Source organism: Ammospiza caudacuta, chromosome 28, assembly GCF_027887145.1.
Source record: "Ammospiza caudacuta isolate bAmmCau1 chromosome 28, bAmmCau1.pri, whole genome shotgun sequence".
Lineage (NCBI taxonomy): Eukaryota > Metazoa > Chordata > Aves > Passeriformes > Passerellidae > Ammospiza > Ammospiza caudacuta.
Window position 1 is genome coordinate 4,001,424 of NC_080620.1, and position 23,094 is coordinate 4,024,517.

Here is a 23,094-nt window from a genome sequence, read left to right on the forward strand (position 1 = left end):
CCGTCTCGAAGACCCCACCCCGGGATGACCCTTTTGTCCCCCGGAGAGCGTTCCAGCCCCCTCCGAGGTCGGGGGAGCCCCCCAGGTGCAGCCCTGGCACAGGCGAACATCAACCCTCTGTCCAACTGACAGGAGAGGATGTGGTCTTAAGCTGTGCCAAGGGAAATTTAGGTTGGGTGTTAGGAAAAGTTTTTTATGGACGCCATGCTGCCCGTGTCCCGCTGTGCCCCCACCCTGTCCCCCAGCGAGGGCAGTGGAGCCCCCCGGCAGTACCGCAGGTTTTTATTGAATTGCTCGGTTACAGCAAGCGGGGTCCCAAGGCCAGCCCCAGACCCCCCATCCAGCTCAGCCCCATGCAGGACATCAACCCCACCTCGGGGAGCCGGCGCCAGCTCTGTCCTGGCACTCTGACCCAGCACCCACTGTCCCGTCAGATGGTGGCAGGATGTGCCCAGGCCTCTTCTGTGCAGTTCTGGGGGGCTGCAGTACCCCAAAGCCCTGTGATCCTGGCTTGTGCTGCTGTCACAACCAAGGAGGGTCCATGGGACACCATGGCCCACTCAGACAGCGCTCTCCTGGTAGCTGTCATCCTCCAGGAACCTGCTCAGCCTCCTCCCAGGGTTGGGGGCTGCATCCTGTCCTGAGGCTGTCACCTCCCCGGCATCCCCATCGCTCTGCTCCTGGGCAAAGTGCATGAAGACCTGCAGGAAGGGCAGGATGAGAGATGGCACCACGGGTCAGGGCCACCGCACCCTCACACCGCCTCCCCTGTACCTGGTCCAGCGTGGTCTGGGACACTGAGTAGTCCTCTATGTGGCAGGAGCCTCGGTGGGCGGCCAGAAGGCTGAAGACGGCGGCCAGGGAGGTGACACGGGCAGGGAGGTGGTACTGCAGCAGCCCCCCGTGCTGCTCCCGCAGCACAATGCCAGGGAAATGCTGCTGCAGCAGGGCCTGCACCGCTGCCGGGCCAGGGCCCCCCGCCCGCACCACCACCGTGTACCCATCCCCAAACCTGCGGGGAGAGGGGACACTCTGTGAGCGCTGCCATGGCCACCACCCTCCGGAGACCCCCTAGCCCCCCACTCAGTACCTGTTCTTGAGGTGCTGGACGCTGCCCAGGCAGCGGAAGCGGCCGTTGACCATGATGGCCATCCTGGTGCAGAGCGCCTCGCACTCCTCCATGCTGGGGGGACACGTGTGAGCCCCCCCAGGGCAGAGGGACACTCTGCTAGCCCATAGGGGGGTTATGGGGTGTAGCAGACTCCATGGAGGGCTGAGACTTAACAGTAGGAACTGCTGAGACAGCAAAATAAGCTCCTGTCTTCTGACTAGCTTGTCTCTGTAACCCCATAGGTCACTTTTTCCCTAACCTTTACTATTGGACAAGTTTGGATCTTCCTATACTCTATAAAAAGGGGCTGGTTTAGCCCATTCGGCTGTTGCTGGAACCATTCACAGACCCCTCAATAAACCAACACTGTGGAACTGCCAGGACCTCTCCTTCTCCTCTCTTGCTGTCTGGCTCTGCCCCTAGCCTATGAGGTTATCAGCTCTCTGAGGATTTCAGCTCATGCTTGCTGAAATCCTAAGAGAGCTGATAATCACTAATGAGCTGAAAATCACTTAGCTTGCCAAAGGTAGTAGCAGCATAGGTATTCGCACTCTGTCTCCTGCAGGGACTGAGTTATCTGGATAAGAGCTGCTTTGCTTGGGGTTAAGCCAAATCTGAGGGCTGTGGGGGCTTGGGGGAGACCAACACCCCCCCCCCCCCCACTTTAACAACGGGGTGCTCCCCTTTGTGGGGACTCACTCACCTGTGGGATGTGAGCACCACGGACCGTCCATCCCGGATCACACCAAGGATTCGCTCCCACAGGAACCTCCGGGCCTGCGGGTCCATCCCCGTCGTGGGCTCATCCTGCAACGGGCCCAGGGTCAGTTGGTGCCCCCTAAGCCAAGCCGCTGCTTCTGCCCTTGTCTTATTCTCCAGGGTAACCAACACATGGCATACCAGGCAGTGAGACATCACCCAACTTACCCACCCAGCGTCCTGCCTGATCCTCACCTCAGCAATCACAATAAAAGCAGGACTAGTGCCATTCTACTTCTGATTCCCAGAATTACTGCAAGGCTCTCCTCTCACCATCGGCCTCTTCCTATCCACCATCATAAAACTCCCCCCAATCACACCTCTCTACATAACCTCACCCTCACTAAATCCTACTCTCTTAACTATGTTAGCTATCCTCTCAGCAGCCCTAGGACGGTGAATGTGTCTCAACCAAACACAAATCTGAAACTTCCTGACCTTTTCTTCCATCTCTCACCTAGGCTGAATAGCAATCATCATCATCTACAACCTTAACTCACCCTCCTCAACTCCTACCTGTACGCTGTAATAACTGCAACCGTCTTCCTCACCCTAAACACAAAGTCTTAAAACTACCTACCCTAATGACTGCACAAACCAAAATTCCATCCTTAAACGCAACGCTGCTCCTAACCCTGCTCTCCCTTGCAGGGCTCCCTCCCCTGACAGGATTCCTGCCCAAATGACTTATTATCCAGGAACTAACTAAGCAAGACATGCTGTGGGGCCTCCCAGTGCCCCCCTCACCAGGAAAACAACGGGGGGACAGCCGAGGAGGGCGATGGCCGTGGAGAGCTTGCGTTTGTTGCCCCCGCTGTATTTGCCCGCCGGCCGGTCGGCGTGTGGGGCCAGCCCCAGAGCGGTGATGCCCCACTGAGCCACCTGTGAGAGACAGAGGGGTGAGGCTGGGGGGTTCCCCATAGCGTGGGGAGGACACGTGTTGGAAATTGCAATGCAAGATGTTTTCTGTTAACGTCTGTATGGCAGATTGTCTTTTGTCAAGTGGGCAGTTTGCTTTACCTCTCTCTTTGAGTGACCACATTCACACCTCCCTGGAAGGGGACATCTGCTGATAACAGGTATTGAATGTCACTGCATGGCTGATAAGAACTACAGCATCCCATTGGGAGATGTGAGCCCAGAGGGAGGAGCCAAGCATTCCTGCCTGGATATAATCTGGAGATTCTGGAACACCAGCCAAGCATTCCTGCCTGGATATAATCTGGAGATTCTGGAACACCAGCCAAGCATTCCTGCCTGGATATAATCTGGAGATTCTGGAACACCAGCCAAGCATTGCTACCTGGATATAATCTGGAGATTCTGGAACACCAGCCAAGCATTCCTACCCAGATATAATCCAGAGGTTTTTGAGACACCAGCACGGCTTTCTTGACTGGATTCCCCAGAGGAACAGCATCTGTGTCTTCTTCCACTGGGTCTTCAGAGGAAGAAAACATCCTTCCCTACAGATCCCCTTTGCTCCAACAGAACCACCCCTGATACTGCAGGAGGGCTGCAGCCACAATTCCAATGGGACTGCTGCCAACACCCTGACCCACAGGGTGTCAGGTTGTGTTCTGACTCTGTCAGTGTTGTTCTAGTTTACTGCATTGTTTATTTTATCCTTTTTTTTTTTAATTTTTCCTATTAAAGAACTGTTATTTCCTGCTCCCATATTTTTGCCTGAGAGCCCCTTAATTTAAAATTTACAGCAATTCAGAGGGGTGGGGAGGGTTTACATTCTCCATTTCAGGGGAGGCTCCTGCCTTCCTTAGCAGACTCCTGTCTTTCCAAACCAAGACAACAGGGAACAGGCCTTACCCTGGGGGTCTCCTCCTCTGGGATGCCACGCAGGCGGCTGTAGAACTCCAGGTGCTCCCGCCCCGTCAGCAGGTCTGTGATGGCGTCAAACTGGGGACAGTAACCCATGTGCTGGTGGACAGACTGGAGGTCGGTGAGCACGCTGTGGGATGGGGACAGGTCAGCGCAGGATGGGGACAGCTTAGCATGGGGCAGGGAGAGGTGAGCATGGTGCAGGGACAGGTGAGAACGCTGTGGGATGAGGACAGGTGAGTATGGGACAGGGACAGGTGAGCATATTGTGGGATGGGCACATGTGCCAGGGATACTTTGGGAATAGGGACAAGCAGCTTCAGGGATGAGGATGAGGATGAAGCAGGCTGCAGGACAAAGGGCCAGGAAGAGCACAGAGTGGACAGAGATGATGGCTGTGGGGACATGGAACGGGATCCAAGCCATGGAGTCCCTGCATTCACCCACCTGTGCCCCTTCAACCAGGCCTCCCCCAGCGTCACCTCCGTGTCCCCTGTCAGCATCTTGAAGGTGGATGTTTTCCCAGCACCGTTCACCCCCAGGAGGCCAAAGCACTGTGGGGGCAGAGCAGGCTCACTGGCAGCCCTGGCCCTGCCCACAGAGCTGTCTGTCTGTCCGTCTGTCCCTCACCTCCCCAGGGGGAATGGCCACGCAGAGCCGGTCCACGGCCGGAGCCTTCCTGCGCCGGTACACCTGCATGGAGCAGAGGTGACACTGGTGCTCCCTCCTGCCTCTGCCAGGGGTCCTGGGGGGGCTGGAGCTCACAGCAGGGTCCAGCCCCACCCACCCACCTTGGTCAGGTCCTTCAGAAGCAGGAGGTGGCCGTGTGGGGGGATGCTGCCCACCCTCGCCCGCTCCCTGGCCACGTCCTGGTCCTCATCTCCCAGCGAGGGCAGCTCCAGAGCCCGTGGGCTGTGGGAACAGTGGCAAGGGCACATCCAGGGCTGTCCACGCCCTTGAGCACCCCCAGGGTACTGTGTCCTGTTCTGTATCCAGTTTAGGAAGAATGTTGAGACACTTGAACACATCCGAAGGAAGGCAACAAGGCTGGTGAGGGGCTTGGAACATAAACCCCATGAGGAATGACTGGAGGAGCTGGGGGTGTTTAGCCTGGAGAAAAGGAGCTGGGGGTGCTCAGCCTGGAGAAAAGGAGACTCAGGGGTTCCCTCATCACTCTCTGCAACTCCTGAAAGAGCCCAGCCCCACCTGAACTCAGCCACCTTTCTCCAGGCAGCGCTGACACAACCAGAGCTCACAGTCTCAAGCTGCGCCAAGGGAAACTTAGGTTGGATATTAGGAAAAAGTTTTTTTATGGAAAGAGTGATAAAGTACTGGAATCATCTGCCTGGGGAGATGGTGGAGTCACCATCCCTGGATGTGTTTAAAAAAATCCTGGATGTAACATTCAGTGCCATGGTTTAGTTGAAGTGTTGAGGCTGGGCTGGATTTGATGAGTTTAAAGGTCTCTTCCAACCTGGTGATTCTGATTCTCAGGGATTCTGGGATTATGTGATTATGTGATTCTGATTCTCAGGGATTCTGGGATCCTGTGATTATGTGATTCTGGGATTCTGTGATTCTGATTCCCAGTGATTCTGAGATTCTGTGATTCTGATTCTCAGGGATTCTGGGATCCTGTGATTATGTGATTCTGGGATTCTGTGATTCTGATTCCCAGTGATTCTGGGATTCTGATTCTCAGTGATTCTGGGATTCTGGGATTCTGATTCTCAGTGATTCTGGGATTCTGATTCTCAGTGATTCTGGGATTCTGATTCCCAGTGATTCTGGGATTCTGGGATTCTGATTCCCAGTGATTCTGGGATTCTGATTCCCAGTGATTCTGGGATTCTGGGGTTCTGCTCACCCCAGGCGCAGGAAGAAGCGGTGGTACTGCAGCAGGAGGGTGAAGAGGAAGAAGACAATGCCCTCGATGGCCATGGCAAACATGTTCTTCCCTGCCAGCTCCCAGGAGAGGGGGGACACGAAGCGCTTGTCCCCTGCAGGCAGCAAGAGGGGCTGTAGGAACAGGGGACCCCTGTGCTGGGCTTTGGGGAGGGGGAGCAGCCTTGACACCCCCAGACTCACCGAACCTCTCAAAGGCATCAGCCATTGCCTGGTTCTTCACCATGTCAATGAGGCCTCGGCCCAAGCAGAAGTGGGGGAAGATGAGGAAAACCTTCTTCAGGACACGGTTGATGTCGTTGAGGTTCTGATGGGGCAGCAAGGAGAGGGGTGGGGAGCTGGCACTGGCATAGCATGGAAGGACTGAGGGGTGCAGAGCTCACCTGGTCCACAAAGAGCTCCAGCACAAAGGTGGCCACGCTGCCGTTGATGCCAATGAAGAGGTTGATGCAGGTCAGGGCCACGTAGGCAGTGCTGGGGATGCTGAAGAGGAAGGAGGCTGGATACATCAGGGGGGTGATGGACCATCTGCAGGGGGCACAGCAGGGCCTGGCTGAGGTGCACATCCCAACTTGGGGGGCTTGAGAGTGCACCAAACCCTCCCAAGCACCACAACCCCTCACCCTGGCTGCCCCCAGCCCCACAACCCCCTCCATCCCAACCTGGGGGGCTGAGAGTGCACCCACCTACCCAAGCACCACAACCCCTCACCCTGGCTGCCCCCAGCCCCAAAACCCCTTCATCCCAGCTTGGGGGGCTTGAGAGTGCACCCACCTACCCAAGCACCACAACCCCTCACCCTGGCTGCCCCCAGCCCCACAACCCCCTCGCCCCTGCTGGGCTCTGCTGCCCCATCACCCGTAGAGCAGCAGCAGCAGCACCAGGGAGGGCAGGTTGGCCGAGGACACGTAGGATTCCTGCTGGAAGCAGAGGAAGATGAGGATGACCAGCAGCGCGGGTACCAGGTAGTTGCACTGAGGGGGTGGAAAAGCAAGGAAAGGGGTCAGGGCTGGGACCAGACCCTTTGGGACTGATCCCTGTCCCCATCCCCATCCCCACCATGTCCCAGGCGAAGTTGCCCAGCCAGTAGGTGATGGGCTTCATCCCGCTGACAAACTGGAGGTGCTTGGCCTTGCTGACCCTCTCCTCAATGAGGAAGACGACGAAGCTGGCCGGGACGAAGGACATGGCGAAGATCACGCAGATGGAGACCAGCACATCCACAGAGGTGGCCATCCTGCCGAGGAGGGCACGGAGCTCAGCGGGAGCCAGAGGGGGCTGCGGGACCCCCGTGCCCACACTCACAGGGCGGCCTCGCTGAGCTGCTCCTTGGTGAGGTTCAGGGGGTGGTTGGTGGCCGTGATGCCGAAGCGCGCGGGGTCGGTGCCGGGGGGCAGCCGGGCTCGCAGCAGCCCATTGCTGGCCACGTTGAGGAAGGAGACCATGGCGTGCCAGCCCTTGTTGTTGAACCAGACCTGCAGGATGGGGAGGGTCGGGCAGCTCGGAGCCCCCCAGCCAAGCTGGCACTGCCCCTGGTTGTGGCTGCAGCTCCCACTCCCACCAGGAGCATCCCCACTCCCCACCGAGCTCCAGCCATCCTCAGTCACCCTTGAGGGGACACCACTGCTGTCACAGACATCCTTTATGAAAAATCCTTTCCTTAGGATTTTTCCTCCTGAGAAGCTGAGAGACCTCAGGACCAAAATGTAAACAATGATTATCTGCTGCTGTGGAATGCAACAGGTGGATCTTTAATTAGTCCATGTTAGATGTTTAGAATTAATGGCCAATCGCAGCCCAGCTGGCTTGGACACAGAGCCTGAGCCACAAACCTTTGTTATCGTTCTTTGCTATTCTATTCTTAGCCAGCCTTCAGATGAAACCTTTTCTTCTATTCTTTTAGTATAGTTTTAATGTAACATATATCATAAAATAATAAATCAAGCCTTCTGAAACATGGAGTCAGTTCCTTGTCTCTTCCCTCATCCTTAACGTAATATATCCTTTCTTAATGTAATATATATCATAAAAAAATAAATCAAGCCTTTTGAAACACGGAGTCAGATCCTCATCTCTTCCCTCATCCAAGAACCCCTGTGAACACTGTCACCTCTGCCACATCCCTGCTGCCCCCTGCTCCCACCCCTCAGGCCCACCTTGACGTTCCTGCGGGCATCCAAGCCCTCGATGAAGCGGCTGAGGTTGGCCAGGAGCCGATCCGAGGGGCTGCCCTGGGTGCAGGAACACACACGGGGGGTGAGGAGGGGTCTCCCAGCACTGGGACCCCCAGAGCTGAGCCAGGGGCTGAGTCCTGCTGTACCAGGGTGATGTTGAGCAGCACACGGAGCTCCAGCACCGCCTGATCCACCTCTGCTGCTGATGGCAGGGCCTGGGAGCTGCCAGCACCCAGGGAGAAGCCGCCGTACCTGCAGGAGAAATGGAGCTCCCAAACCTGCCAGAGAGACTCCCAGGAGCTGGGCTTGAGGATCCACGTGGGTCCTTCCCACCCCAGGAAATTCTACAGTTCTAGGAAACCTGGCACCCTTGTGGAAACTCAACCCTCCACTCACCCAGGTGCCAGGTAAGGGACACACAGCAAGGGGCTGAAGGCACCTGGATGAAGCCTCTGCCCAGGTGATAGGAAAAGGTTTTAAAATCATGAAATTCGGGGAATTAGAAAGAAGCTAGACTTAGTGGGGGTCTGGAAAAATGTTAAAAATAGACTCTGAAAATGTTAGGCTTAGTGTTTGCCAGATCATGTGAAATTGCACCCGTGTAAGCAGTGTATGATAAATTATATAATTGTTAGATGTGATGATTGTTTAGTAATTAAATATAATTATTGTTTAATCCTAGGAAGAATCATGAGAAACTATGTTAGAAGTTTGAGGGGGGCCACGAGGAGCCCGTGCTTGGATGAAATCTATGTATACAATAGAACAATACAAGTTTAATAATGAACATGAAAGTTATATAATGATAGAATATAAAAACACGTTCATCCCAAAATTTGGGAGGAACATGTCAGATTTGGGTTTGTACCCCTGACACCCAGAGCTCTTCAATAAAAGCACCTGCATGTAATCATTCTCGTGATTATGTGTTTCTGAATGCTGACACAGGGACCACTCAGGCTCTCCCCAAACCCACCAGGGATCTCCTGTCTCCCTCCACCCCTGGCTATGCCAGGCCCAGCTCACCTCTGCTCATTCACCCACTTCTTGTTCCTCAGCCTGAAAGAAATGAGGAGGGGGCAGTCAGAAAGAGAAAATCCCCATGGGGACATTAGGGCAGCACCTGCCCAGCCAGCCACGTCCCCAGCAGTGTCCCCTCCCTCCAGGTGTTCCCTTGGTGTCCCCACATGTCCCCAGCAGTGTCCCCTCCCTCCAGGTGTTCCCTTGGTGTCCCCACATGTCCCCAGCAGTGTCCCCTCCCTCCAGGTGTCCCTGGGGTGTTCCCAGCCCCAGCACTCACTCCTGACGGATGATTTGGGGATAGGTCTTCACCAGGTAGTCAGAGATGTTCCTGCCTGTCAGGTTCTGAAGGATGTCCCCCGTGCCCCTCTGCACCTGTGGGATGGACAGAGGGGCTGGATGGACACCCAGCCCTGTGGCATCCTCCAGAGCATCACCATGTCGCAGACATCTCTTATGAAAAATCCTTTCTTTAGGATTTCTTCCTCCTGAGAAGCTGAGAAGCCTCAGGAACAAAATGCAAACATTGATTATCTGCTGCTGTGGAATGCAACAGGTGCATCTGTGATTGGTCTCATGTGGTTGTTTCTAATTAATGGCCAATCACAGTCAGCTGGCTCGGACTCTCTGTCCGAGACACAAGTTTTTGTTATTCATTCTTTCTTTTTCTGTTCTTAGCCAGCCTTCTGATGAAACCTTTTCTTCTATTCTTTTAGTATAGTTTTAATATAATATATATAATAAAATAATAAATCAAGACTTCTGACACATGGAGTCACGTCCTCATCTCTTCCCTCATCCTCAGACCCCTGTGAACACCCTCACACACCAGAGCCAGCACTGACAGAGCCCTGGGGCTGCCCCTGCCTGGCTGGGGTTACCTGGGGAGGTGGGAGCCCCCCGGCCCCCTCGGGACACTCGGGCAGCATCCTGTGTGCCCCTGGCCCGCTGCACTGGCACGGTGGGGATGGCTTTGCCCGTGTCCAGTTCCCACGCTGCAGCACCTCCAGCAGGGATGGGGGGACTGAAGGGGTTGAGAATCCATCAGGATGGGAAGCTGGGGGGCACAGGCCTGCCCTGGGCACCAGGAGAGAGAAAGAGAGAGAGAGAAACTCCCATTACCAGCCTGGTGTGAGCCAGGGGCACCGGGACCCAGCCAGCATCACACCGGGTGGCAGCGCTGCTCCATGGGTGTGGGAATCCACAAAATTGCAGGGTTTGGGGAAAGCTGCAAAAGGCAGGCCCCAAAGACAGCAGAACTGTGATTGGAGGTAAGCAGCAGCCATGAGATAGGTTCAGCAGAGAAATTATTTAAACTGTAGAAAAGCAAGGATAAATAGAACAATGGTCTGTGTATTAACGCTTGTCTAGAATAACTCTCTAAGCTACAGAAAAGTTTATCTAGCGAGAAATTAGGAAGGTTGAAGCTTAATAATGGAGCTCTGGGCATTGAGGCTTACAAGTGGGTATTGTATTTGAAATAAGCAAGCATTGTTTAACCAAAGATAGGTGTGCTTGTAGTGGTTGGATAGAACTACTGTCAATATAGAATATATACTATACAGATATAAATACTGTCAATGTGCTTTTGCTTTGTGTGATCGGTCAAGAAGCTTATAAAGTGAGCTGTAACATTAAGTTTTCTATCCTGCTGCCTAGATTGTGAGCTGCTAGCATCTTTCCATTGTCATAACCATGTAATGAGACTGATGCTGGGAAATAAAACAGCTCCACATTCCACAGCAGTTCATGATCTGTCAGTAGCCCCCTGCGGGGATCAAAGGGCACTGAGGAGGGGGCCAAGCCAGCCCCGGACACTCACCCCTTCCCCTCTTCCTTCATGCATTTGGTGCCGAAGCCGGGCTCGGCCAGGAGCGCCTCCAGCAGCCGCGCTGTGTCGGGATCTCCTGGAGCATCGTTGCTAAAGGGGGACACGGCAGTGAGCTGGTGGCACTTGGGGAGCGGGGACACGGCGGGCACAGCGCTGGGGACACACCTGAAGAAGGTGAACTGCTGCCCGTACATCCAGGGCTGCAGCTGCAGCGGTGGGTACCTCCCGAAGGGCGGCACGATGAGGCTGAAGAGCAGCGCGATGCACACGAACACGGCGGGGAGGACGATCTGGGGAGCCCGGGGTGGGGATCAGGGTTGATTATAACCTGACCCTGCCCCATCCCCTCCCTCCCCTCGACCTCACCTGCGCCAGGAAGCCGCGGGTGCTGCGGCGGGCGTGGAGCATCCTCTTGGTGAAGAGGGCGCGGAGCTGGCGGCAGGTGAGCGCCCAGCCCCGCACCCTCCCGCACGCCGGGCCCCGCAGCAGGTCGGTCTCCCGGGGCTCCTCTGCTGCGGGGAAGGGAGGGATTTGGCAAGGGAGTCGTGCCAGGGGGGACAGGGGAATGGCAGGGGTATCCTCATACACCCGCAGGGACGGGATGCTGCAGGCAGGAGCCCCAAACTGCCCCCAGCCCAGCAGGGATGGGATGCTGCGTGCAGGAGCTCCAAGCCCCCCAAACTGCCCCCAGCCCCCCCAAACTGCCCCCAGCCCAGCAGGGATGGGATGCTGCGTGCAGGAGCTCCAAGCCCCCCCAAACTCCCCCCAGCCCCCCCAAAATGCCCCCACCCCAGCAGGGATGGGATGCTGCATGCAGGAACCCCCAAACAGCCCCCAGCCCAGCAGGGATGGGATGCTGCATGCAGGAGCCCCCAACCCCCCAAACTGCCCCCAGCCCCCCCAAACTGCCCCCACCCCAGCAGGGATGGGATACCGGGAGCCCCCAGCCCCCCCAAACTCCCCCCAGCTCCTACCTCGCCGGGCTCCTTTGGCTCAATGTAAAGGAGAGGAGAGAGGGGTTAAAACCAGTGCCCACCCCCCAGTGCAGAGCTGGTGCCCCAAACCATCACAGCCCCCCCAGAATGGCTGTCCCAGTTGTCCCTCAAGAGTTCCTCCCCCTGGGATTTCACATCCCATCCCAAATACTGGGCAGAGCTGGGCTTCCCCAAACCCATCCTCACCCCAGACCTTTGCTCTGGGGACACCCCAAAACCGGGGGTGCACGAGGGTCCCCGAGTGTCCCCCAGCTTGAAGGGATGGACAGCTGCCCAGATGGACATGTGCCATCACCCCAGCCCAGGAGATGGAGGTGGGTGGGGGTCTCTCAGCACAGCTCAGGGGTCCCACTGCCCCTTCCTTACCCAGCTCTCCATCAGCCACATCCCCATCTCCCATATCGCCAGGGACTGCTCCTTTCATGGTGCCTGGAAAAAGGAGGACAAGATGCCAGGGCAGGACTGTCACCCTGTTTTTTTTAAGATTTTCTAAGCCTTCTGATGTTGACATTCTTGTAGTGAACTTTCTCTCACACACTTCCTGTAAATAACTCATTGTTTTGAATTCTTTGATGGAGGAGGAGAAAGCTGATGGACTGTTGGTTTGTCCAGTGTCGTTGGAGAGGTGGCACTGCCACCCTCCAATCCACTGCCACTTTTACAAAACTGTAAGTGCTAGAGTAAGAAAATAAACTTCATTTTTTTCTTCACCTTAAGAACAGTGGTGGCACTTGCGTTTTTTCGTGTCCTATAGTGACACAGGACCAAGGACACATGGATCTGCATCCATGGTGCCCCCAGCTTTTGCAGGGTGCTGAGGACACCCCACCCCTCTTCTCTGAGCTGCTGAGCACCTCCCCAAAACCCCCTGCACCCCAGAGCTCAGCTCCAGCCAGCACTGAGAGGTTTTACCTGCGGTGCCAGCGTCCAGTGCTGTGTCCTCAGCCACCTTCAGGAATATCTGGGGGTGTGGGAGGCTTGGTGTTAAAAACACACCACCAGAGAGGGAAACCCTCTGCTCACAGGTACCCCAGGAGCCCCTTGAGCACAGGCCCCCCTGGTACCTCCTCCAGGGTGGTGTCAGAGATGCCGTAGCTGGAGACCCCCAGCTCGCCCAGGCGCGCGTCCAGCTCGCGGAACAGCTCCCCAAAGGCCCCATCCCTGGCCCCGCTGTAGGGCAGGACAAACAGCACCTCGTGCCCGATGTCCTCCACCAGCCTGGAGCCAGGGACCAGCTTCTGGATCAGCGCCGACAGCTGGGCCACATCTGGAGGGACGGGGAGGGCTGGAAACCTCAGGGGAAGGAGCCACTGGCACAGCTGGCACAGCTCCGTGTGCCCAGCCTGAGGGTCCCCAGGGGAGATGGAGGGGATGGAGACCCCCTTGTGCACCTCCAGGGAAAGGGGGAGAGGGGGCACATGCACCCCCAGCCCCCCTGGCTGATGGGGGATGTTTGGGGAGCAGCTGGGGGTGACACTTAGGGGACAAAACGCTCACCCACGGTGCTGGCATCACTGCCCCGCTCGCTGCCCAGGCCAGTGTCACTGCTGTGCTCTGAGTCACTGCCATCCTGCAGGAAAGGGGGGCTGGAGGCTGGCACCCCACAGCAGCACCTGGCTCCCAGTGCCTCCCAGTACCCAGGACAGAGATACTGGTGTCACCCTGATTTTTTAAGATTTTCTAAGCCTCCCGATGTTTACGTCCTTGTGGCAAACTTTCTCGCACACTTCCTGTAAATAACTTATTCAGAATTATTATTTAACTTATTAGAATTATTATTAACTTATTTAACATTTAAGAATGCTTTGCATTCTTTTGTGAGGAGGAGGAGAAATCTGATGGACTGTTGGTTTGTCCAGTGCCACTGGAGAGGTGGCACTGTCACCTTCCAATCCACTGGCACTTTTGAAAAATCTATAAACGTTGGAGTCAGAAAATAAAGTTCCCTTTTTTTCACCTTGAGAGCAGCTGTGTGTTGTTTCATGTCCTATAGCGACATGGGGGCACCTCACATCTGTGCCAGTGCCCTGGGGGTGTCGCCCTGATTTTTTACAGATTTTCTAAGCCTTCTGATGTTTATATTCTTGCAGCAAACCTTCTCACACACTTTCTGTAAATAACTCATTATTTTGCATTCTTTCATGGAGCAGAAATCTGATGGGCTGTTGGTTCATCCAGTGTCACTGGAGAGGTGGCACTGTCACCTTCCAATCCACTGGCACTTTTGAAAAATCGATAAATGTTGGAGTCAGAAAATAAACTTCCTTTTTTCTTCACCTTGAGAGCAGCAATGTGTTGGGCTGCCCTTTGGGGGGACGATCATCAGGCTCCCACCTTTTTGGTGACACCGGGGACGGTGCCGGTGCTGCCGCCTGTCCCGCTCCTGTCCCGCTTCACCAGGGTGAGGTGGTATCCCGTGCCAAGCCTGGCCTTGAGGAAGAGGGGGGATCCACAGCAGCAGAGCCGGCCCTGGGAGATGATGGCAGTGCGGTCCCCCAGCAGCTCCGCCTCGTCCATGTAGTGGGTGGACAGGATGATGGTGCGACCTGGGGATCAGAAACAGGCTTGAGCCCCTTGCTGGACCCCCCCATTGCAGGTTGTCCCAGGCTGAGGGGGCTCAGAGGGTGAATTTGTGTGGGAATCTGTAAAATTAGAGGGTTTTAGGAAAGCTGCAAAAGGCAGGCGTCAGATACAGCAGAACTGTGAGTAGAGCTAAAGCAACAGGCATGAGATAGGTCAGAAGAAAAATTATTGAAACTGTAGAAAAGGCAAGGGCAAATAGAACAATGGCCTGTGTTTTAATGCTTGTCTGAATAGCTCTCTAAGCTGCAGAAAAGTTTATCTAGCAAGATATTAGGAGGGTTAAAGCTTAATAATAGAGCTCTGTGCATTGAGGCTTACAAGTGGGTGTTGTATTCGAAATAAGTAAGCATTGTTTAACCAAAGGTACCTGTGCTTATGGTGATTGGATAGAACTACTATCAATATAGAATATATACTATACAGATATAAATACTGTCAATGTGCTTTTGCTTTGTGTGATCGGTCAAGAAGCTTATAAAGCAAGTTGTAACATTAAGTTTTTTAGCCTACTGCCTAAATTGCGAGCTGCTAGCATCTTCCCATTGTCATAACCATGTAATGAGACTGATGCTGAAAATTAAACAGCTCGAAGCACTTTCCCAGCAGCCCCGTTCTGTCCGTGTCTGTAAATATCCCCCCTTGCCAAGTCAGATTTGAGGCTCCCGGCCCCACCTTTGCGGTACTTGAGCAGCAGCTCCCAGATGCTGCGGCGGGAGAAGGGATCCACGCCGGCCGTGGGCTCGTCCAGGATCACCACGCGGGAGCCGCCCACGAAGGCGATGGCCACCGAGAGCTTCCTCTGCATCCCGCCTGCAGAGGGACGGCGTTGTGGGGGCTCCGGGCCGTGGAGCCCCTGCCAGGCACCCAGCCCGAGCTCTGCACGCACCAGAGAGGTTCCTGGTCTGCTCCCGGCGCTTGTGGGGCAGCCCCGTGTCCTGGAGCAGCTGCTCCATCTCCTCCTGCACCTGCTGCTCCGAGAGCCCCTTCAGCCGCCCGTAGAACCAGACGTGCTCCTCCACCGTCAGGCTGTGGGGACAGGGGGGAAAGGCAAGGTGAGGGGTGTTGGGGGAGATGAAACAGGAAAGCCTGATAAATATGATTGTCTGGCAAAAGATTTTGAGAATATAGAAGCTATAAGGGAGATTGAAATGAAAGCAAGATTTGAGATCTCTTAGTTACTGAACAACGGGAAAACAATGGTGTGGCTGGCTGAAGGCAATCCCCTTTTGATGGAACAACAGCCTCTGCTTGCAGACAGGCCCAAGGGTCAGAGCAGACCCTGCCAGCTTGGCAGAATGGGCCCAAAGAGGAGTTTTTAGGGTTTAAAATGTAGCACAGTATGGTAATGTAATGATTCTTAGAGGCTGTATGGAAATGCTGTAGGATTTGTGTCTTGTACTAGATTGGTTAGTGAGAATCAGAATATTCAACACAGAAGAAGATTTATGGTATTGTAACGGGAACCTCACTCTCTTAGCTCTTGTCTCTTAGCCCTCTTACTCCTTTTACTCTCTTACCCTCTCATCCTCTCTACCTCTCTCTTCTCCGAGCTGTGCCTGGCAGCTCCCAGCAGGGCCCTGCACCTTTGCAATAAACCCCAAATTGCACGACCTGGCACAGGGATTGAGTGGACAGCCCAGCATCACTCCCCACACCGCCCCAGCCGTGCCTACATGTCGAAGAGCACGTTGTGCTGGGGACACATCCCCATGGATTTGCGGATGCTGTCGATGTCGGAGCGGATGTCCCAGCCCAGGACGTAGGCAGTGCCCGAGGTGGGGGGCAGGAGGCCAGTGAGGATGGACCTGGAAGGGGTGAGAAAAGCGGGTAATGGAGCACAGGGGCAGCAAGGCTTGGGCCAGGGCACCCTGTCCTGTGTGGGGACAGAGTCAGGCTCAGCTCCTGTCCCCAGCCATGGCCACGCAGCCCCTCTGGGGTGGCTCACATGGTGGTGGTCTTTCCAGCGCCGTTGTGGCCCAGGAAGGATGTGATCTGCCCCTCGTAGAAGTCCAGGCTCAGCCCGTTGACGGCTGCACGGCCGCTGCTGCCATAGACCTTCACCAGGTTGCGGATGGAGACGCCGGGCTGGAGATCAGCAGGTGGCTCCTCCACCAGCACTGGAAGCCACCAAGGGGTCACATCCCTGGCCAGGACCCCTTTGGCAGTGACCCCAAACCTCCCCGACAGCAACCCTAGAACCCTCTTGTCAGTGACCCCAAAGCCTCCTTGTCAGTGACCCCAAAACCCCCTTGTCACTGACCCCAAAGCATCCCCAGCAGTGACCCCAAAGCCTCCCCAGCAGTGACCCCAAAACACCCCAGCAACTCTGTTCCCAAAGCACCAGCCCTGTCCCCAAAGATTTCCCCAAAGTTGTCCCCAGCCCTGTCCCCAAAGGTGTCCCCAGAGATGTCCCCTTGCCATGGGGTGCAGGACCCTCCTCTGGGTTGACAGCCTGGGCTGGAGGGCTCCATGGCCACTGCCCTCAGCCACGCAGCTCCAGGGTGGGCAGGGACTCACCTTGGGGTGCAGTGTGGGAGCTGCTGTGGTACAGGGAGTGCCCAGATGAGGATGACTCCCCAAACCAGTAGCTCTTCAGGAAGGGGAAATTCCAGGGTTTTGGGATCCCGTACTGACCTGCAGCAGAAGGGGTTAACTGGGCCAGGGCTGAGCGGCAGCTGGGGCTCAGGGGGGCTGCACTCACCTGGGAAAACACCCTCGATGTACCAGGTGGCCAGGCCATAGAGGACAGCATCCAGCAGCAGCAGCCCCATGGCTGCAGCAAAGCTGTACGGGTCTCCTGGCACGGGGCTGGCAGCCAGGTTGTGCCACTGGATGCCCACCCCTTGCTCCTCGTAGAGGGAGAAGTAATCACAGCCAAAACCAAAGGCCACGGGGGACAGCAGGCTCTGAGGACAGCCAGAAAGGCAGTGAGGGCAAAGCCTGGCATGGGGGCAAACCCAGAGCAGCAGGGGCAGGGCAGAGGGGCAGCCCCCAGCTCACCACAAGGACACGGAGGGGGAAGGTGATGTAGTCACGCCAGGCCACGCACAGCACGTAGGGCAGGTACAGAGAGAAGTAAATGATGCCACCGCACGCCGAGGCCAGGTTGGCACGGGGGAAGAAGGTGCTGATGAGGAAGCACTGGCTGATGGTGGCCACTGAGAAGGTGCCGAGGAAGAGGAAGATGACTGCTGGGTCGCTGTAGGGCAGGATGTTTCCCAGCTGTGGATGGAGGCAGGTTGGAGCCTGTGGATCTCCCAGCCCTGATGTTCCCTGTGTCACCCATGCTGTCCCCTGAGACCTGCAACCTGCCTTGAGGATGAGGACGAGGAGGGCAGAGCTGAGGAGGAAGGGGATGAAGCTGCTGAGGAACCAGCTGAGCCAGAGGATCCCGCTGCTCAGCCCCATGGTCTTCATGGTCTCCTTGAGACGCGTCTCCTTCTCGTGCACCACCCCCTTGATGATCATGGCCACGGAGTAGATCCAGGCCAGAGTCATGAAGAGAGGCAGCGAGCGGTTCAGGACCCTCAAGAACCTGGGGAGATACCACCAGACATTCCACCCTTAGCTCCACACTCCTCTCTTGGACCAGGGACATCAGGCTATGACCAGCCCTGTGCCACCTCCCTGGTGCAGTGATGCTGCAGCAGGGGGATCACCCAACTGTCCCCAAAGGGTCTGGGGCTGCCCCTCTACTCACACATCATCCACGTAGCAGGGGTAGGGCATCTGCTGGACGTAGATCCCAGTCTGTGGGGCAGCCCCAGTGTGCACCCTCACCACCGCCTGCTCCACCAGGTCCTGGATGTACACGAAGCCCCCCCAGACGTAGCGCAGGTCACTGAAGGGGTCAGCAGCAGGGCCTGGGTCCCAAAACCTGGGGGCAGAGCACGGTGCTGGCACCGGGGATCTCCTGGCAACCAGCACAGGGTGGCCATGGAGACAAACAGCATCCCCCAACCTGTCCTTGATCTTGTTGGTCCTCGTGACGTCGTCGATGTCCATGCGGATCTTGTAGCGGACGTGGGGTGGCAGCCCGGGGGCTGTGGCATTGATGGGGGGCTGGAAGACCACTGCTGCCCAAAATTGCTGCTCCTCCAGCAGCTCCAGGGCTCGGGCTACCAGCTGCTCCTCGGTGGCCACTGCCTCGATCTTGTCCAGGCAGACGCACTGTGGGAGGGAGGGCAGGTGGGCTCAGCGGGCACGGGTGGTGCAAGGGGCCAGCCCTCCACAGCAGGGTGACACAAACCTCCATGAACTGTGACAGCGTGCTCAGAACTGCGTCCACATCAGCGTACACCTGGTGCCAGGTGAGGCCTGGTCCCCCTGCTGGCCCCGTCAGGAATGTGACCAGCTCTGGCAGCTTCCAGGAGGTGCCATTGAGGAACCCATCCAGGATCTGGGCTGTGCTGGGGGCCAGCAGCAGGTCCTGCAAAGCAGCAGGGTATGGGAGGCCATGCAGCCCACCCTGCTGCAACTGCATCCCACCCTACTCATTGCACCCCAGCACAGCCCATCCTGCACCCCACAGCAATGGCAGGAGTCCGGGCTCACACACCTGGAGCACCTGCATCTCCAGGCTGCTGTTGAGGAGGGTGTAGATTCGGGGTCCCAGCTCCTGCCAGGCACCCCCCAGCTCCCCCAGCACGGCCAGCTCCCGGAAGGTTCGGTTCACCTGTGTGAGGAAGATGAGGCAGGTTTAGGATGAGACCCCCCCCAAACCTCTGCAGCCCCCCACAGCCCCCACTCACCTCAGCCATGACGCTGTCGGGGCCAGGCCCAGGTGGGGTGTACAGGATCTTCCCCACAAAGAGGGGCTTGATCCCCCTCCAGAAGATCTGTGACAGGGGGCTGGACTCCAGGCTGCGCAGCAGCTCCCTGCAGAAGGGACCTGGGGGTGCAGAGCTGAGCCCTCACCACCAGCCCCCCACCACCAGCAGCCCCCCACAGCCCCTGGCTGAGCCCCCCACACTCACTGGTGCTGCCCGAGGCCGCGGGTCTGTGCTCTGAGCTGTTCCGGTCCAGGAAGGCTTTGACATCGTTGTCCTCGTACCAGTTGAGGGAGGGGATCCTGAGCCCCCCGCCCTCGGGGTGGCCACAGGCGATGCGGGACAGGGCCCTGAATGCACCCGTGCTGCTGTTGGGGGCCCTCAGCCCCACAATCTCCTGACGCAGCTCAGCCAGGCTGGGCATGGAGGAGACCTGTGGAGAGTGGGGTGAGAGTGGAGAGCGGCAGTGGGGGACAGGGACACGGTGGGATGGGCAGGGGAATGAGGGCTGTACCTCCTCCATCAAGGATGCTGCATCCCGCAGGAAGCTGCCCAAAGCTTCCACAGTGCCAGCGATTCCGCCCAGCTCTGAGCTCAGCTGCTCCTACAAGGGGCATGAGAAGGGTCAGGGGAGGCCAGGGGTCTCTGCCTCCTCCCAGCACCCGGCCGCGCTGGGGGCTCACCGCCAGGAGCCGTGGCAAGTCCATCTGGGCGAGGAAGGAGCCCTCCATGGCACGGAGCTGGGAGCTGGGCAGCGCGCAGAGCTCTTGCTGCAGGCTCCGGGTGGAGTTGGCATCGCTGCCCACCAGGAATCCCCCCAGCACCGAGGCGTTGCAGACCAGGACCTTCAGCGGGAGGCGAAGGCTCGCCAAGGAGAACTGGAAGGAGAGGGGCAGTCAGGATGGGGGCACGGGGAGCGGGCACCGGGAGTGAACATCGGGAGTTGGCACCGGGAGGGGGCACCGGGAGTGAATACTGGGAGTGGGCACCGGGAGTGGGCACTGGGAGTGGCACCGGGAGTGAACACCGGGAGCGGGCATCAGGAGTGAACACCGGGGGTGGGCACCGGGAGCGGGCACGGGGAATGAACACCGGGAATGGGCACCAGGAGTGAACACCGGGAATGGGCACCGGGAGCGAACACCGGGAGCGGGCACCGCGGGACACTCACGATGCGGGGGCTGAGCCGAGCCCCCATCAGCTCATCCACCAGCGCCGGGGGCAGGGATGTGTTGGCCCGCAGGAACCGGGAGAAAGTCTCGTCCTCTCTCAAGTATTCCCTCACCGGCAGAGCTGGGGGAGCAGCGGTCAGACAAGGGCTCTGGCACCCCCGGCACCTCCCGCTCCCGGTGCTCACCCCTCCGCTGGTTCCCGCTGTCCCGGAGCCGGCGCAGGGCGGGCAGGAGCCGGGCGAAGCTGCTCAGGAGGCGCTGGCCGTGCCCGCGGTGCAGGACCTGCCGGGCTTCGCTCAGGAGCCGGGACACGCTGTGACACGGGACAGGGGACAGTGAGACCCCCGCCCAGCCCCGCTGTGCCCCGCAACTCCCCAGCCCCGCCGCTCACATGGAGCCATCGAAGTTGCCCACCACGCCCGGGGCCTCTCCCGCCGTGGGGTGTCGGAAGCACGGGTTGTTCATGTTGCAGATAATGCCCTGCAGCCAGGGCAGGGTCCCCGCAGAGGGCAGCGCCTTGTTGGGAAAGTGGCCTGAGGGAGAGGGAGGCAGGTTCAGGGGGGCACTGCGGGACCCCACACACACACCCGAGCACGCTGTGACCGCCTCCCGTGTTTGTCACCCCGGTGTCACCCCGAAGGGCACACAGAGGGGGCTCAGCTGGTTCAGGGACACTCACACTCATGCTGCTTGAAGGGCGGGTGGGATCGCCGCACTGAGATCAAGATAAGGAAGAGGAAGAGGGGCCACAGGATCTCGATCGCCAGCTGGATCTGGGGGAGACGCGAGGCTGGTGGGCTCCCGGTGCCCATCAGCGTCCAGGGCTCTGCCTGCCCCTGTGCCAGGCACCAGCGGCTCGGGGTTGCCCCACCCCGATCGCCCACTCACCCGCTGCCGCCGGCGGTAGGTGAAGTTCTTCCAGAGCAGCAGCCCCAGCTGGGTGCCCACGGCCATGGCTCGGTCCGGCTGAGAGCAGGGGGGCAGCCCCGAGCTGGGGGTGACGATCGGGCTCTCACTTCCTTCTGCTTCGGGGCTTATCACAGCCCGGGCACGGTGCCGGGCACAGCGCTGAGCTCCGGGGCCGGCAGCAGCCGGACGGCATTCCGGCCGCAAAGCTCCTTTGCGGAGCTAAAGGCTCAAATCACATTCTTTCCTAAACCAAAAGCAGCAGAATAGGGCATGAGCTCTGTCCGGGAGCCAGGAGCACGATTCACTGCCCATGCCGGCACCCCAGCAACGAGCTGGGCAGCCCGGGAGAGGCTGAGACCTGCCCGTGCCTCAGTTTCCCCGTGAGAGGGATGTGGGTAGGGCTCTCATCAGCCCAGGAGCGGAATTGCTCCGGTGCAGCGGGCTCGAGGGCGAGCTCGGACACCCGCATCCCTCTCTGCCAAGTTCCCGGGAATTCACCCACCCCTGGAGCGGGGCCAGCAGCTCCGGGGCCCGGCAGCAAAGCTCTGCCAAGGCGGCTCCGTGACGAGCCCGGTGGCGGCGGCGGCGGCACGACCCAACCCGCCGCGTTCCGCCCGCTGCACCCGCCCTCGCCCCGGGGAGAACCGAGCTCCGGGGCGGCTCCCCGGCCACCGGGAGCCCCGGATTTGCCCCTCGCTTTGCCCCGGGGCCGCGCACTCACCGGCGCCCCGCGCTACCGCCGCCCGCCCGCGCCCGGGGCTAAGCCGGGTCCCGGGAGCAGGCGGGATAAACGGGCACGGGGCAGCGGGATTAGGATCCCGGCTGGGAAATCCGCCTAATCCGCCTGCGGGGCCCGACACGAGTGGGTCCGGGGGTAGATTCCTCTAGGGATGCACCGGGGTCAGCTGGGGTGACACGGAGAGGAAGAAGCTGCGGGGTGGGGGTAACACGGGGCGACAGAGGTGTCTGAGTGTCCCCATCCGCTGGAACCGGAGCGGAACTGCCGGTCCGGGGGAGCCCCAGCCCCGCGGGGAGGGCGGCTCGTTTCGGGACAAAACAACCAGAGAATCCCTGGATCCTCCCGGGGGACCCGCGTGGGAATCTGCTCACTCATCACACGAGGACGAACACGCCGCATCGCTGCACCGGGGAGCTCGGTGGAACTCGGCAACCGCCGGAGCAACCGCAGCTCCCAGTGCCCTCCAAGCCCGCGTCCCCCAGCCCGGTTCGGCCGCACGGAGCCCCGCTCTGGGCGGGGTGCGGAGTCACCGGGAGGATGTGGGGACAGCCCAGGGGAGACACGGATAACCCGGGGGAGCGTGGGGACAGCACGAAGGAACGATGGGGACAGGCTATAGGGGACATGGGGACAGTTCGGGGCTGCGATGGGGACGCGGGGATAGCCTGGGGGGGGGGGCGGGGTGGCACTAAGAGCTCGGGGGACGCGGGGGGGACGCATCCGGCCGGGACCAGCAGCCGGGACACGGCCCCGCCTCTCGCGTCGCCCCTCGCAGCCCCCGGCCCGGGACCCCCGTTACCTGAAGCTGCTGCGCGGCCTCTTTAAGAGACCCCGCGAATCCGCCGGGCGCGCGCGGGCCCCGCCCCTCCCCGCGCTACAAAGTAGCCGTGGGCGTGACGTCACGGGCTCTTAAAGGGGCAGGCACGGCAAAGGGGGGCGGGGAGTGGGAATCCCGCCCCCATCCCGCCCCATGCCATGCCATGCCATGGATCCCATCTCATCCTATCCCATCCCACTGATCCCATCCCATCGCATGAATCCTGTCCTATCTCATCCCATGGATCCCATCCCACTGATCCCATCCCATCCTACCCCGTCCCACCCATCCCATCCCATCTCACAGATCACATCCCATCCCATGGATCCCATCCCATCCTACCCCATCCCACCCCATTCCCTCCCATGGATCCCACCCATCCCACCCCATCCCATCCTGCCCCATCCCATCCAACCCCACCCCACCCTTGGGAGCCCCACGGGGCAGCACGGCTCTTCAAAACACAACATTTCA

General features: G+C 58.5%; 1 protein-coding gene across 1 annotated transcript; it reads right to left on the bottom strand.

The window, feature by feature from the left end:
* Positions 1-341: 341 nt before the first annotated feature.
* Positions 342-22,667, bottom strand: ABCA7 (ATP binding cassette subfamily A member 7). The gene is made up of 51 exons (XM_058821261.1): positions 22,603-22,667; positions 21,044-21,308; positions 20,835-20,928; positions 20,547-20,688; positions 20,341-20,468; positions 20,155-20,276; positions 19,667-19,861; positions 19,498-19,587; positions 19,191-19,416; positions 18,966-19,105; positions 18,773-18,889; positions 18,464-18,643; positions 18,176-18,384; positions 17,915-18,091; positions 17,527-17,749; positions 17,215-17,436; positions 16,916-17,120; positions 16,732-16,848; positions 16,160-16,331; positions 15,888-16,019; positions 15,101-15,240; positions 14,887-15,024; positions 13,966-14,177; positions 13,129-13,201; positions 12,696-12,898; positions 12,544-12,592; positions 11,998-12,060; positions 11,611-11,628; positions 11,003-11,148; positions 10,802-10,926; positions 10,628-10,726; positions 9,687-9,882; positions 9,086-9,180; positions 8,812-8,844; positions 7,932-8,037; positions 7,768-7,842; positions 6,917-7,086; positions 6,671-6,848; positions 6,470-6,585; positions 5,995-6,139; positions 5,795-5,918; positions 5,574-5,706; positions 4,498-4,618; positions 4,337-4,399; positions 4,154-4,260; positions 3,695-3,836; positions 2,618-2,752; positions 1,815-1,918; positions 1,091-1,183; positions 775-1,012; positions 342-701 (listed from the first exon to the last, which is right to left on the bottom strand). Exons 2-51 carry the CDS (start codon positions 21,107-21,109, stop codon positions 561-563), a joined length of 6,738 nt encoding a protein of 2,245 aa, XP_058677244.1. The 5' UTR covers positions 21,110-21,308; positions 22,603-22,667; the 3' UTR covers positions 342-560.
* Positions 22,668-23,094: the final 427 nt, after the last annotated feature.

What these genes read in the sequence shown, in the direction of transcription:
- ABCA7 (XM_058821261.1), bottom strand. Translation starts at nt 21,109, where the DNA reads ATGGCCGTGGGCACCCAGCTGGGGCTGCTGCTCTGGAAGAACTTCACC. An exon ending in ACCAACAAGATCAAGGACAG is followed by an intron (nt 18,092 to 18,175) that starts GTTGGGGGATGC and finishes CTCTGCCCCCAG; the next exon opens with GTTTTGGGACCCAGGCCCTG. An exon ending in CAGCAGTTCACCTTCTTCAG is followed by an intron (nt 10,727 to 10,801) that starts GTGTGTCCCCAG and finishes GTCCCCCTTTAG; the next exon opens with CAACGATGCTCCAGGAGATC.